This window comes from Nipponia nippon, unplaced genomic scaffold, assembly GCF_047370975.1.
Source record: "Nipponia nippon isolate SJK-2023a ecotype South Korea unplaced genomic scaffold, ASM4737097v1 scaffold_6, whole genome shotgun sequence".
Classification (NCBI taxonomy): domain Eukaryota; kingdom Metazoa; phylum Chordata; class Aves; order Pelecaniformes; family Threskiornithidae; genus Nipponia; species Nipponia nippon.
Genome location: NW_028262380.1, coordinates 74594776 through 74608354, shown reverse-complemented (window position 1 = coordinate 74608354; position 13579 = coordinate 74594776). Strand labels below are relative to the sequence as shown.

Here is a 13579-nt window from a genome sequence, read left to right as displayed (position 1 = left end):
TCTACAATATGTTGAGTGACACCCATGTCTAGATCTCCAGCGTCCTTGTCCTATTAGTGCCACGAGACGTACTCCTTTTACTGTACGTTACGTGATTTCCTAAAATGCTGCTCCTTTATCTACATCGCTTATGTTTTTCCACCGTAAAGGCACTGCCATAGGTTTATTCTCTTCAATACAGCTTACCTGAGTAAGTCTTCAAGATTCTTCAAAAGCCGAGACTTGAAAGGAAAAATAACGCCACGCGGACAAGGAACGGCATTAATAGCGGGGGGTGTTTTCCATCCAAGACTTCTTCCTCTTACTTTGTATTCCATCGTATTCCAGCTCCGCTGAACAGCTTCTACATAAAGTCTGACAGCACATTTGGTATTGTACATGCTTTATTAAAATGGTACTCGTATTTACAATATCTGCAGAAACAAACCCTCCCAAGTCTTGCATTCAGACAGACACGCACACATACACACGCGCGCACGCCCCTTCACTCTACGGGGTGTGAAGGCTACGCTCCCAAAAGTTAGGCAGCTTCTGGAAGAGGAGGAAGGGTGACTTTTTTGTGTGTTTGTAATTACTTAAAAAGAAGCATGGGAGTATGCGTTTGGCCATCACAATGCTAATTTAAGTATATGTAGTATTAACATATGGCAGTAACACTGAGTATTCCTCTTTTACATTCTATACACAGAATGACATCAAGGTTTTCCAGTCAACAGAACATTCTGACTTCAGTCTCAATGCTGCTTGTAGTGACTATGAAACCACAATTTTGGGGCTGTCCCTTAAAACAATTCAAGTCTATGTAAGCGAAATAAGGCACAATTAATATTTGATTTGATTTGATTTAGAGGATGGGAAAAGGGGGGAGAGGCAGGCTTCAGATAATAGTTGTTGCAGAGGAAACAGTTTTACCCAATCCTTTTGAGAAAAGGATGAATTTTACCCCCATCCTAATCTAGATGGACTTCTCTTAGAGAACTGAAGTATTCTGCCAGGGCTACTAAACGCCCACGTACAAAACAAAATTGGAAATTCACATTTTAACACCAGTTTCAGTAGTCTAACCTACTGATACTGATGTACATGAGTACATCTGGCTTTAATGCTGAAGGAGAAGACACACACGAAACAAAATTCAAACCTTCCACTGAGCTTGAAGACTCACGTCTTTTAGAGAGCTTGTAGTATATACTATTTATTTGAAGGCTTCAGCTTACTGATAAAAAGGAATAGCGTTTTTGCCTTTAAATCCCTGGCCCCTCTTCACTAACGAAGCCTAACCAGACATTACAAATAAACTGCAACAAAAAGTTTGGCAGCACAAATAATGTCTAGTATTCAAATCTTCATTTGTGAGTATATTATTTTCCTTGTACAAAACCTGTTGAATGTTTTTCGCAGCAGATGAACTGTACCCAAAGATGCAGGACATTCTGTGATGGGGAATAAGAGGTTGCAGTTCCGAAGGCCCCTGACTTTGGTTGTTTACAAAGTTCATTCCTGTTTAGTGTGATCCTTGGTATCTTCCTCATCTGTGTATTCTGATGGTTCTTCCCCTGGTTTTAGGAGTCTACCTACGTAGTCGTATTTTTCTGAAAAAGATTTATGATTCCATTACAATCAAATACAGCTGCATTTGCCAGTTAGCCTGCACTGCTGCAATTCAACAGTAAGGTTCTGAACCTGAATCGCTGAAATCGATGGCAACTTATCAGCAAGCTCAGCTCTCCTAAAACAATCTTGCTACCATTGCTGCTCACTACCTTCTCTACTACCGGTACTTTGTTTCAATTCTCCCGTACCTGATCAGGTAAGCTTTATCACACAAGGGCTGAAAACGCTGCTACTAAAACCGGCACAAATTCCCTCAGCCTGTTTTGATTTTGGTTAATGTGAAAAATGACTCCCCCACCCTCCAGAGGCCTATTTCCATACTTTTGAGAAATTATTTCCAGACAAACTTGTTCAACCCTTCGTGCCAAAACAACTCTTGGTCCTAATGATAATTCCATGGCGTCCAAAGCCAACAGCCTGTGAGCAGGAAGTCCATCAGCTAAGCTACACTGAGATTCGAGAGTGAAATTCTGCGCTGAAGAGCTGAGAAGAGAACAGCTTTCTTGTATAAACGAAAAGGTTGAAAAAGCTGTAGTGGGATCTAGCAGAATCCTCCCCGTGTAAGAAAAACCTGAAATCCCTGGTCTTTTCCTAAGAAAACCACATTGCATTATTAATGTTACCGTCAACATCTCTTCAAAAGCTGCCCCAAGCCCAAATCAGTCATTTTAATTAAAAGCATTTCCTTATGCTAAAGATGTGCTGCTAATTTGAGAATTTACCTTTAAATTGCATTTCCCACTCTCTTACACTTTCCATCTGTACAGCATTTAAGTCCGATAGGTCATCATATTCATCTCTGAGTGCATCTTTATCTAGACAGAAAGTTGCTAGTCCCCTGGAGGCATCTCTGCCAGCAAATATTCCATATGGACCCTCTGAAAACAAAAAGACAAAATCGATACCTTCAAGTTCTTTGTTTATGGTGACCAATCTCAGTTCTTTACATAGTCTGCCAAGGCCATACATTAAACTTCTGCAGTTTCAGCGCCATAGCTGTTCGACATTCAACAGCACTGCAATTCAATCTTAAGTATCACTAGGAGGTAAAGTCTGCTGAGAGAAGCAGAACCAGGAAAATAGCTTTGAAGGGATATCTGGGAAAATCCCTGTCATTTGTTGCAAGTCAGTTGATGTAAATTCCAAAGGGACTGGAGGCTGGAATTCAAGAGAAATGCACTTCTATTAAGCAAAACAGAGTATTTACAAGTCAGGCAGGAATAGAAGCAAATTGTATAGACATCTTAATTAGAAATCCATTGACTTTTATCAATAAGTAGAACTTAAGAGTGCTAATTAATAATTTCACTTCACTTACAGAACCACCACAACTTTCTACGTACTTGACAGACAGTGCGTCTTCTGACGCATTTCTTTCTTCTGTGAAAATAACCTCATTTATTTTGGGCAGCAGATCACCCATATACCTATCCTGTATTGTTCTTCAAAACGGCACAAATCTTCACGTTAAGAATGTAAGGCAACTACTGCCTTTGTGCTTTTTGACTGATGTAAAGCAGCCCAAATACGCTAGTAAAATTTTGAGCAATGACTGTCAAATATTATTACAAATTGATTTGCAAGTTGATTTGCAAACCAACAACCTTCAGGATGAGGTTGGTAACTGGCTTTCCCAAATTTTAATTAATCTAAAGAACTTCAAGCATACTGTTATAAAAACAAATACCTTAATTCAGCTCAATTTAAAAAAGCACAAAACAAAACCACTTTAAAATTTTCTGCACTAACTGCAGCAGCTAAGCAACAGGGAAACGCCCGAGGCGTTACAAAGAGTGGTCACTACTTGAAGATGAGAAGGCCAGAACCCTTCTCTGGCTTACCTCTCGGAAGACGACAGTGGCCGTCAGCCTGAAGAAAAGGCAGCACCCATGGGCAAGAATGAACACAAGCAAGTGGCAACACACTGGCCTTCACCCCCTCTATTGCCTGCTGTAGCACCTCAGACCTCTTCTGCACCAGGACGAGCCACAGGAAATCATTCAGAGAGGCTGGTTTCCTCCCAGGCCGCTTGCTCCAGCCACCACACCTATCTGCTCTTGCCGGGCATTGACTTCAGGGTTGAGACAGAGGCTGAATGCAGCAGGAAGAACTCCTGAGGCAGGGAACCTGAGTACCATATGGATTAGAAGAAACTACGTCCTCACCAGAACTGCTGTCGTCTCTCCACCCCAGAGCGCTTGGCTTTGTAAGTTGCTTACAGGCAAACCTGAGAACAGAAGGGTGTCTTCTATGCCAAAGACAATTCCCCTGTCTCTCTGGAAATAAACCAACTGATTTAAAAGCAGAATTTCACAAGAAGTACACATCAGAGAAAGAACTATCAGCTGGAAGCTTGCACTGTACAAATCTGGCCGTATAGACAACCGTAATGATTAACAGCATCTCTATACTCGTCCTTTCAGACATTTAGCTCCAGAACGGCATTCACAGTAACTACCTCTGGAATCAGGGACTACATTTATGCTGAAGAGAAACAAAGTCAACAGGGCTTGCGAACTCTCTTTTTCCTATTTGTATTCTGAATTAGATGTTTATTTGAAAAACAGGATTCAGAGACTGAAATCAATCCTATACCAAGATATTTAATCTATGCGTTTTGCATGCTCAGTCACTCCCCGTGAAACAGTGTAAGAGGTAGTGACGGCCATCATTTGCAACATAACATAGAGCTTCTTCAAACAAAAAGTCTCACTTCACTCCAGAACAGCTGTCATTCAAGTGATCCAGTTTTTGATGTTCTGAATGAAGAACACGGGAGCTATAAGCAGTTCTTACAAAGACCACACGCAATCAGTAAATCCTTAAGAGCGATTATAAATTGCTACTTAACCTCCCCACCAACAGTATTTTGTCCCCAGTTTTCCCTTTCTCTGAAGTGTTTAAAACAAATATTTCCATAAACCCTACTAGCTACTTGCATAATGCGTTTTCAAAATTCTGGCTAACCAGAGTGAGAGAAGCATGCTGTTCCCCTTCCCTTCTACCCGGCATTTAGTGCTTTATGGAGTTTTACAGCGCCTGCTGAGATGCCACCTCTTGGTCCACCAGCTTGAGCCCAATTATTGCTAGTAAAAAGAGAATTACATTATATTTATCAGTGGCAGGCCCTGAACACCCTTACATCTCAATAATAAACTTAGTTGAAAGTATGAATGCTTTTAGAATGTATCAGTTTGCATTAAAATTAATGGATGCAAAATTTCTGCAAATATATTGTAATGTCAGATGCTATTATACCGAATTTTTTTTTTTTCATTTCTAAAATTGAATGTAAATGTTAACATTCCAGCACTTTTACTACAGAAGTATTCAGGAGTCACAGAGAAACCATCAAGCCAGGTCCAAGCACTCAACAGAATGCCAACTAGTGAAAACCAGCCTTTGGACGTGACAGCATCTCAAAGTCCAGCTCTGCGAATGTAACTTAGAAATGTGTGCCATTCTTTAGTCCTTTACTAAAAGGCAAATATTAAATTATGATTATTTAAAAAAAAGGCTTCACCTTAGTTGCAGGGTTGCTAAAGCAGCAGCTCAGAGATCTCAGTATGAACGATCTACTTCAAGATTTAAAGCTTCCGTTCAGATACTTTTACACTGAGATGAAGTACAGTATTTTATATTAATATAGAATATACAGGTCTGGGGTCTTGCTATAAGCCCTAGTCTATTATTCATTTTTATACAAATACTGGTGCAACAGTCTTAAAAAGATATTTTGCCTATCAGATTTTGTTGCACTTGGAGAAGCATCCAGGAAGGTGCCAGCATAGAGAACCCTGGGGAGAAAACGTGCTTCAAGAACATGATTCTGAGGTAGAGACGTTACTGCAATCCTAGACATACTCCCACAGAGTTCTTCCACGACCAGATGCAATTTACTCTGCAAGCCCTACCCACAGTCCTTCTTTCCTTTTGTCTGCCTACCTATTTAGACTGTCTCCTGTTCTAAATAATTGATTGCACCATGACACGATAGACATACTGAAGAGATTGCAAACAGAGATGCTATTAGCATAGGTACGTACACCAAACTGATTATTCGAGACCCTACCACAAACTTGCGGTGGTTTTCTTTTGCTGTACTCCCAAATTCGCTATTTCATAGTCACATATTTCTTTAAAAAAATTCTCCTTCCGCTCCTATTTGGCATCTCGCAACAACAAAAGGGAAGTCAGGGAAGTGTCAAAACCCATTAAAACACATCTGCTACGTGTTACTTGGCTACACGTAGCTACGAGCCCTACATGAAGGAAAACTCTGTTCCTTGAAGAATGCTTTTCTTCCTATCATTGCTTTCACATCTTAAAACACTTTGTTTCAGAGCCTTTTTTTATATTTTAGCGCCGAGACCAAACAGTTATCAAGACTACATATTTGCCTACATATCTCCACATCTATACCCCCACATTTATGCACTGCCTTTTTCCCCTCTATAAAGTCCTCATTTACCTTACAACTCTACCTTGTATAAAGTATGCCCTTCTCTAAGCTACAATGCATGCAAAATGTTGCTACCCACCACCTGCAGATCCTCACTTTCTTTCAGAATCCAGTTAAAAATCTGGCCGCCTTGACGAATTTGACATCTTGTTCCAGCCTGGCATTCATCTTTATTCACAAATGAACCAGGTAGCTTGAGAATTGGCAAAATCAAAGTCTCTTCAGCCAGTAAAAATACCTTTCCAATTCCTGCACTCAGGATTTCTGCATCCCCTAGCCCTGTTTTGGTTCTCAAATGAAGACTTGATTTCTCTTTGCAGACACCCTAAAACAACAGCAGGCGAGGAAAAATAAATTTAACATTTAACACTGTATTTAAAAATCTGAGATATGAAGCTGTCCAAGCCTAAGTTTTTATCTGGAAGCGCTGCTTCTAGTCACTTGCTCCAAAACAGGCTAAACTGGATCTTGGAACAGCACGTGTTTCAATTTTCAACTAGTTTGGGCAATAGTTCCCCCAGCAAAACCTATGCTGGTGTTCAACTTTTGAGTAGATATTCTTGGTTTATCAAAGAGGCTGTCTGACCATTTCAGTCCTATACTAGCTTTGCACAACATCCCAGACTATTGCTCCAAGACCAGTAACAAAGGTGAACACCGTACACTGAACTTTGGATTGCTCCAGCTGTCAGCACAGGGACTGCACCACAAACAGCCGCACGTGGACCTTATATCTAATGAAGTGATTTGTCATCTAAGAATTGTATTCATTCTCACAAGGCTCATACGAGTTCCTGAAGAAGCCACGCACAGGTTAACAAGGTTCAGTTTTAAACCAGCTTTGGTTTCTTCAAGTAGTCGAAAAGCACTTCCAAGCAAGCACCAATGCAAAGCATACCAGATGTTCTTTGCATCTGTGGGCTCCGTGCAGCCACTGGAAAGAAAACGCAGTTTTGTCTGAAGCTTAGAAATTCACGGACAACATTTCTTAAACTGCAGACAGGAATAAAGACTAATCTCTCCTTTAATCTAAGTTAAAGGAACAAAGGGAGACAGACCACGAAATTATTGACAGCTGCACTATTCTACCGCTTTGTCTACCTTTTCCACTCCAAATCAAAACGAAATCTCCACTGCCTGTTTAAAATTTTCCATCTGAATCCTGACATGTGTTTGTTCAGTGTTGCATCTTTTATGAGGGAATGAAAAGCTCCAAATTAGACAAAGCCATTTTGAGATGCAGCTTGAAAGCAGAAGCTTTCTAATAACATTTATCACTGGGAATTCAAGGTGACATAATTTTAAGTTTGCTGCTCCAGATTTACGTGAAAGGAAAGATGTGGGTCAATTTGAAGTTACAACTTGCATGGGAAGTAAGTGTTCTTAGGTGAGCGATCCACAAAGTCTACGTGCTAAGATGGGAACTGCTTAGAAAGACGGGTCTGAACCTGACTTCTTAGGCACAAGACCAGAGGGCCTCACTCTCTCTTTCGCTTGATTCCTTTTTAACTCTGTGAAAAACAGCGCAAGAATCAATGACCCAAATGACCCAAGAAGTGCTCTGGCCACTAGTTTACTCCCTAACAAGGCAAGCAATGCTGGCCAGGTTTTTGATTAAATGAAAGAGAGCTACACTGTGATGTGCTGGATTTAACATCTATATGTCATTAACAATGATGCCACTATCACATCCTAATGTATCTTGCTTTGAGCATACCCGCTTGATCAGGCCCCTCAAACCTCAGGTGACTGCAACCTGAATGGTTTAAATAGGAACTAGGGATTTACACAGACCTTTTATCAAGCACACGGTTGTTCAAGTTTTGAGGAATATCTTCAGGTTATTAAAAAAGGAAAAAGAAAAAAAAAAAAAAAAAGACAAAGAGAGAGCTGACAGACAGACGAAGCAGAGGAGGAGACAGAGCGATGCATCTTCCTGCACAAAACCACTTTACTGGTCCTTGCTCTCCGTGAACATGGACCGAGGGCTTAGAACAACCCCTTCATCCTGGTGGCAAGGGCACTACTCCCTTTCATCAGAAGTGTGGAAACAATCTCTCGCCAATATGCACGTACACACTTTTTTAGTTTTACGACTGGTAGGAACTTTTAGCTTCTTTATCCAGAAATGCTGTTTCTTTGAAAAGCTGAGTCCCGGGGCAAGAGACACCTCCGTTACACAGACACCAAAGAGCTGACAAACATCAAAAAGACAGAGAAGATACACACCTTACAGGAAGCTCTTCTTTCCCCCCAGTCTTATCCTCTGTACTTATCTGTAAACCCTCAGCCTGTCATGTTCTTAAGATAAGGCCACCCTTAACAGAATTCTCCAAACACAACATATATGATGTCCCTCCTGCAACATTTCACTCTAACCATACCCTTATAAAGGATGCATTGAAAAGCGTCAGTAGCATCTTTTAAAGAGAGACGCAATGAAGTTTAGAGCACTCAGTTCCAACGGAAGTCTAACAGCATCAGCTTTGCGGTTCCTAACTGGATTTGCAACATGAAATAAAGATAATTTTCCCCTAATGAAAAATTGAACTATGATGGAAAATTTTGTGAAAGGAACTACTACGACCGAATCTACTCCTCTTGGCAAACTGGAAGGCAGAAATCTTCACGACACTTTGAAAGACAAGAGTGGGATGAGAAATGAGTTGACAGTGACAATGTATTGCAGCGAAGGAAAGTCAGGAAATTGATTTTTCTTAAATCATGAAACATTAAGAACCAAGAAGTGACGTGGAACAGTTGTATACACTGGATTGCATATAATCTTGCTTTGTCATGCTCAAAGCCATGTATTTTTCATAACTGCACAAAGTATTTGATAAGTTAATCAAAACCTGTTTACAGCATTATCTTGGCATGCCAATTTAAATGCTAGATATTAAGATTTGCTAACATTAACTCTTACTATGCCCTTCTATTGACCAATATACTACCAGGAATCTTGACGCAAACAAACATAAAATTAAATGTAGCGATAAACGAAACAGTAAAAACTGTCTCTCATTATAAGGGCATAAAACCAACACACACACACACTAAAGCTATTAATCATTAGACTCTGAGTCATGAGATGTGATTACAGATGGGGAAATCACCCCAAAACAGCTTCTTTGAAATTCTGGTTACATGGTATTTTTAATAGCGAGCTGCTAATTGTTTACTTTATTTCTTTTAGAGTTTGTGGGTGATAAAAGAAAAGGTAATTAATTAAAATTAATAACCGAGCAAAGCATTCTAGGACACTTACTCATTTGGGCACAGAGGTGGTATTTAATACAACTAAAAGCGAAGTGTTGAAACAAAGGGCATACTTGCAGGACAGAGGACTATCCCAGGAAGCAGCATTTTGGAAAAGAACTCGGCAAGTAAAGTTTTTAATTAAGAGTTCACTGTAAGCAAAATGATTTTTGGAGGCACAGACAGTTAAATGTGTGATACAACCTTTTCTTGCTCTTAGCTAAAATCCATTAGACATAACAACGACTAGTAGGATACCAATGAGATAAATTGTGGAAGGCTTAAAGAAGACAACATGAGAAAAACCAAAAATTTGGAAAACATTTCAATTAAATGTTCAAGAGACTGAAGTTTTCAGTCACGGCTGTTTGAAAGGATGACTTGAAGTCTATCCATTAAAAAAAAAACAAAAAAAAAACAAAACTTAACTGTATGTATGTAAAGGGCTCTTCAATGAAAGACCAAAGTATAACAGGATTCAGTAGACAGAAACTTAAAAACAGGAGAGCTTCTAATAAAATCAGAAGCTTGTTGGGAGTTTTAATGGCATCTCAACTGCTGGACAAAAATCTGGACTCGATGACAACCCCATGTATTTTTAGCCTTCTGCTATAAGCAGAAAAATAAGGAACACCTTTGCATCCAAACTACAGTGAAGAAAAAAACCCAGACCTTAATTTCAAGACATCAGAAGCCTTCTGAGACAGCCACGTTACTCAATATTAACCCAGCAGTCAGGACATACTTAAGATTTGATAGTGAGCCCGCAGTCAATGCTTTTTGCTGCCTTCAAAGCTGAAGCAGTATTTCACATCAGTACCTCAACAAGGTACAAAAGGCTCACAGTCTGAGCCCGCCATGTCAGCAAAGCCAGTACCATCAACTGTTTCTTCTGTTAAAGAAAATTTGTCCATGGCTTTGTTGGTGTGCTTTGCACTTCCCTTGCCCTACTCCAGCTATGAGGCATAAAATTACCAAGAGAACTGCTGTGGGCATCTGGCTACTCTGACTGAAGTCTTTCTGAAAAGGTCTCAACCAGCTGTAGAAGACGTTTCCGCTTAACTCTTCTCAGATCTTTTAAGGCCTGCAAACCACCTACTAGCCTTTTTTCTCTTCAGCCACAAAACAGTTGCAATAAAATATTCCTTGACATGCCTCCGCACAGGGAAACCACGTCAGCACGATTCAAAAATCAACACGTTTGGCAGAAAACACACAGCTGATGATGCACAGATTGAGCATCACTATCCTAATGTGCATGGTCCCAAGTAACAGAGATCTGATCGACAAAGATGATGTCGGTTCTGTTATAAAAAGGCAATCTCTCACTATGGGGGGGAAGCCTTTGCCCCTCTCCACAAAAAGCTGAAAGCATTGCTTTAGGGAAACCAACTGCTGCCAGTTATCAAAAAAGCAGACTGATGTCCTAGAACATAAAGCTTTAGCTTCCTCACAATAACAGACCTCCAGAGGTTGATGATGTGAACCAGTGATGACACCTACAGTGGAGAGTCTAAAATTTAATTTATGTCTGATACACAAATGAGTTAAAGTGAATGTTTAGATTACGGTTCAGTATTATTTCATGGAGCAATTTATGAAGCAATCTGTCAACTTACTGGTGTTTTAAGTTTCACATAGCATATGTATTGCCTGTATTTTATGTCAGCACATAGGTCTCAGTTTAAAAACCCCTAAAGTGAGAGAGACAAAAGAACTAGCCCAATTAAGTGTCATGAATGCTGCAGCACACCAGACTGCATTTTCTCAGCTTTACTGGTCAATAAACAAAATAAGGCATGGCAAGGTACTTTAGATTCCATTGTTAACTTTCACAGTACCCAATCAGAAGAGCATTTTGATTCAGTTATGGCAGTTTCAATTTCTGCAGCTGGCAGCGGAGCTCGTATCACAAACTTTGAGGGTAGCAAGAGTTACAAAATACTAGCCCAGTTCAACTGTACAACTGCTTATCACTTCCCTGGATATAACCAAAGACTTGTACCGTGCCAGTTCTGTATTTTTCTTTTTGTAACCTAAGATTATTAAAAAATAATAATAATCATAATTACTTAATTGGACCTATTTCCTGGGGGGAAAAAAAAGTATCCTCCCTCTCCTCCACCCCTCATACAAGGACACTTGCCATACCTCCTACAAAAACTCCTGCGTAATTTGATTACATCAGGTTTTCCAAACCACCATTGTTTAAGGAAGAAAATTATCAGCAGTCATAACCCTCATTTCCTTTGGCAATAGATGTGAACACAGCGCTCACTAGAAAGTTTATCCACCTCATTATTAAGAACACTGTTTATTACAAGAAAATATATGTTGCAGTTTCACAATCTACAATGTGAATACAGAAACATAACATTGCCTTTGAAGCAGACTTTTCTGAACCTTTGAAGTATATACATTTCTGCTCCAAAGAACTGTATTGTCTGCCTTTCTATTTTAGAGATTGGGTTGATTTCTGCTCTCTTCTCAATGGTAGCAACATATCAGTCCCCGAGCTTTCCCTGCTTGCCTCTATCCTGATTAAAATTCATACTCAATATGGCATTTTCACCTAAAGTAACCAGCTGTTTGTTTTCTTTCCTGAACCGTAAAAGCTAGCATGAAGGAAGCATTGCTCAGCTGCACTTGGGAAACCTACTAGAAAAGACAGAAGGGGAAAAAAAAATTAAAGAATTAAACATTTTACATTCAAATCTAGGCAACTGGAAAACTGGATGGTGACGGAGGCCCGAACGGAACCCAGACCCGTTTCGCACCACCTATTTACCACTACCGTTAGGCCGAGGCAGGCGGGCCGGCCCAGGAGCGGGTTGCGGGCGGCAGCGGCCGGGGCCAGGCCGCGGTCCGCACGGCTGTTTCCCACCTGACACCGCCACGGGCGGCCGGCGGCCCCAGCGGAGAGCGAGCAGGGGGCTGCCCGCCCCGGATGAACCCCGGGGCCCGAGCGAGGCCTCCCCGAAACCCACCGCCCCCCAAGCGGGGGCGAGGCCCGGGCGCCGCCAGCAAGGAGCCCCCCGGCGGCAGGGCGCGCCCGCCGCAGCGGATCCCCGCCGGCCTCCCCAGCGCCGCCCCCGCCTCCCCTCAGCACCGCCCGAAAGGCGGCGGGCAGCCGAGGGGCGGCGCGGGGCCCCCGCCCGGCACGGCGGGAAGGCGGCTGTCGCCGAGGGACCCCCCCCGCCCCCGGCCCCGGCGTCTCACCGGGCCCGTAGAACTTGCTGCCTTTGGTCACGTCGAAGACTTTGCCGTTGACAGCCAGGAGGATGCGGGGGTTGCGGGCCCCGTCGAACTCGCGCAGTTGCTCCAGGGAGAAATCCCGCCGCTTCATCCGCGGCAGAGCGGCGGCCTGGCTCTGCCGGGCCGCGCCCCCCGGCCCGCTCCGCGTCCCCCAGCGCAGGTACAGCCGGTAGGCCGCCAGCAGCACCAGTGCCAGCAGCCCCACGTTCAGCAGCATCTCGCCACCCGCCGCCGCTGCCGCCGCCGCGCCGGCCGGCGGCTCCCCCGCGCCCCCGCGGCCGCCGTCGCTGCTCCCCTCAGTCCTTAGGCTTCCGTCCCCATCGTCCGCCATCACTGCCAGGCCAGCGCCTGCCCGCCCGACGGCTCCGCCCCGCTCGCGCCCACGGCGACGCGAGGCAGCCGCCGCCGCCGCCGCCGCGCCTCACCCCGCCCCCGCCCGCCGCTCGCCCGTTTCCCATTGGTGGCTGGGCGAGGCGGCCCCGCCCCCGGCAGGCTCGCGCCCCGCGGGCGAATTGGGTGCGGCCACGCCCCGCCAGCCCAACGGCTCTCGGCTCGCGAGAGGTGCCGCTGCCGGCAGTGCGCCTGCGCGGGTGCCCCACCCCGCGCAGGTGGCGTTGGCGGGAGCCTGAGGGGGAGAAGGGGCGGGGCCCGGCCGCCCGTCGCTCGCCGCCTCGCTTCCCCTCACGGCAGCGAGCGGGCACTGCCGCCTCCCACGGCGAAAGCCGGGCTCGGCTGCGCTGGCTGGCAGCCTCTGAGGGCAGCGGGGTAGAACTGCGGGGTGGGTTGCAGGACGCGGGTGTCTCCGCTGCTGGGGAAAGGGTCGCAGGCCGGCGGTGTTGGCCACCGTGGTGCAGCCATGTTACGCAAAGCCCTGTCGGCGGTTGCTGAGTAAGCGACACGTCTGCTCAGAGCTCTGGTGGGGAGGTGGTTTTTGCTGTCTGCTGAGTGAAGGCAGGCGTGCCCCTGAGGTGAAACCGCAGCCATTCGTGG

General features: G+C 43.9%; 2 protein-coding genes across 9 annotated transcripts in view; one reads left to right on the top strand and one right to left on the bottom strand.

The window, feature by feature from the left end:
* Positions 1–6041, top strand: part of LARP1B (La ribonucleoprotein 1B) — a 44517-nt gene extending 38476 nt beyond the window's left edge. For 3 of the 7 annotated variants that reach the window (XR_015700151.1, XR_015700153.1, XR_015700149.1), the window contains 3 exons: positions 182–369; positions 1671–1810; positions 4925–6041. The gene's annotated coding sequence lies outside the window, so the exon portion shown is untranslated. The remainder of the gene's footprint in view (positions 1–181; positions 370–1670; positions 1811–4924) is intronic. The other 4 variants (XR_015700155.1, XR_015700154.1, XR_015700150.1 and 1 more) reach the window with 3 other exon arrangements.
* Positions 366–12986, bottom strand: PGRMC2 (progesterone receptor membrane component 2). Of its 2 annotated transcripts, none has more exons than XM_087738010.1 (3): positions 12554–12960; positions 2337–2492; positions 366–1592 (listed from the first exon to the last, which is right to left on the bottom strand). In XM_087738010.1, exons 1-3 carry the CDS (start codon positions 12918–12920, stop codon positions 1495–1497), a joined length of 621 nt encoding a protein of 206 aa, XP_087594136.1. In that variant the 5' UTR covers positions 12921–12960; the 3' UTR covers positions 366–1494. The 2 variants fall into 2 exon arrangements, 1 of the variants encoding a protein (XP_087594136.1); XR_015700159.1 differs by lacking the exon at positions 366–1592 and adding an exon at positions 3456–3890 and having other exon boundaries at positions 2356–2492; positions 12554–12986.
* Positions 12987–13579: the final 593 nt, after the last annotated feature.

Excerpts from the sequence above, each read along its gene's own strand:
- PGRMC2 (XM_087738010.1), bottom strand. The coding sequence starts at position 12,920 with ATGGCGGACGATGGGGACGGAAGCCTAAGGACTGAGGGGAGCAGCGAC. Across the intron at positions 2,493-12,553 it reads CAGCAAGTTCTACGGGCCCG|AGGGTCCATATGGAATATTT; the intron begins GTGAGACGCCGG and ends TTTTGTTTTCAG. Across the intron at positions 1,593-2,336 it reads GTGGGAAATGCAATTTAAAG|AAAAATACGACTACGTAGGT; the intron begins GTAAATTCTCAA and ends AATCTTTTTCAG.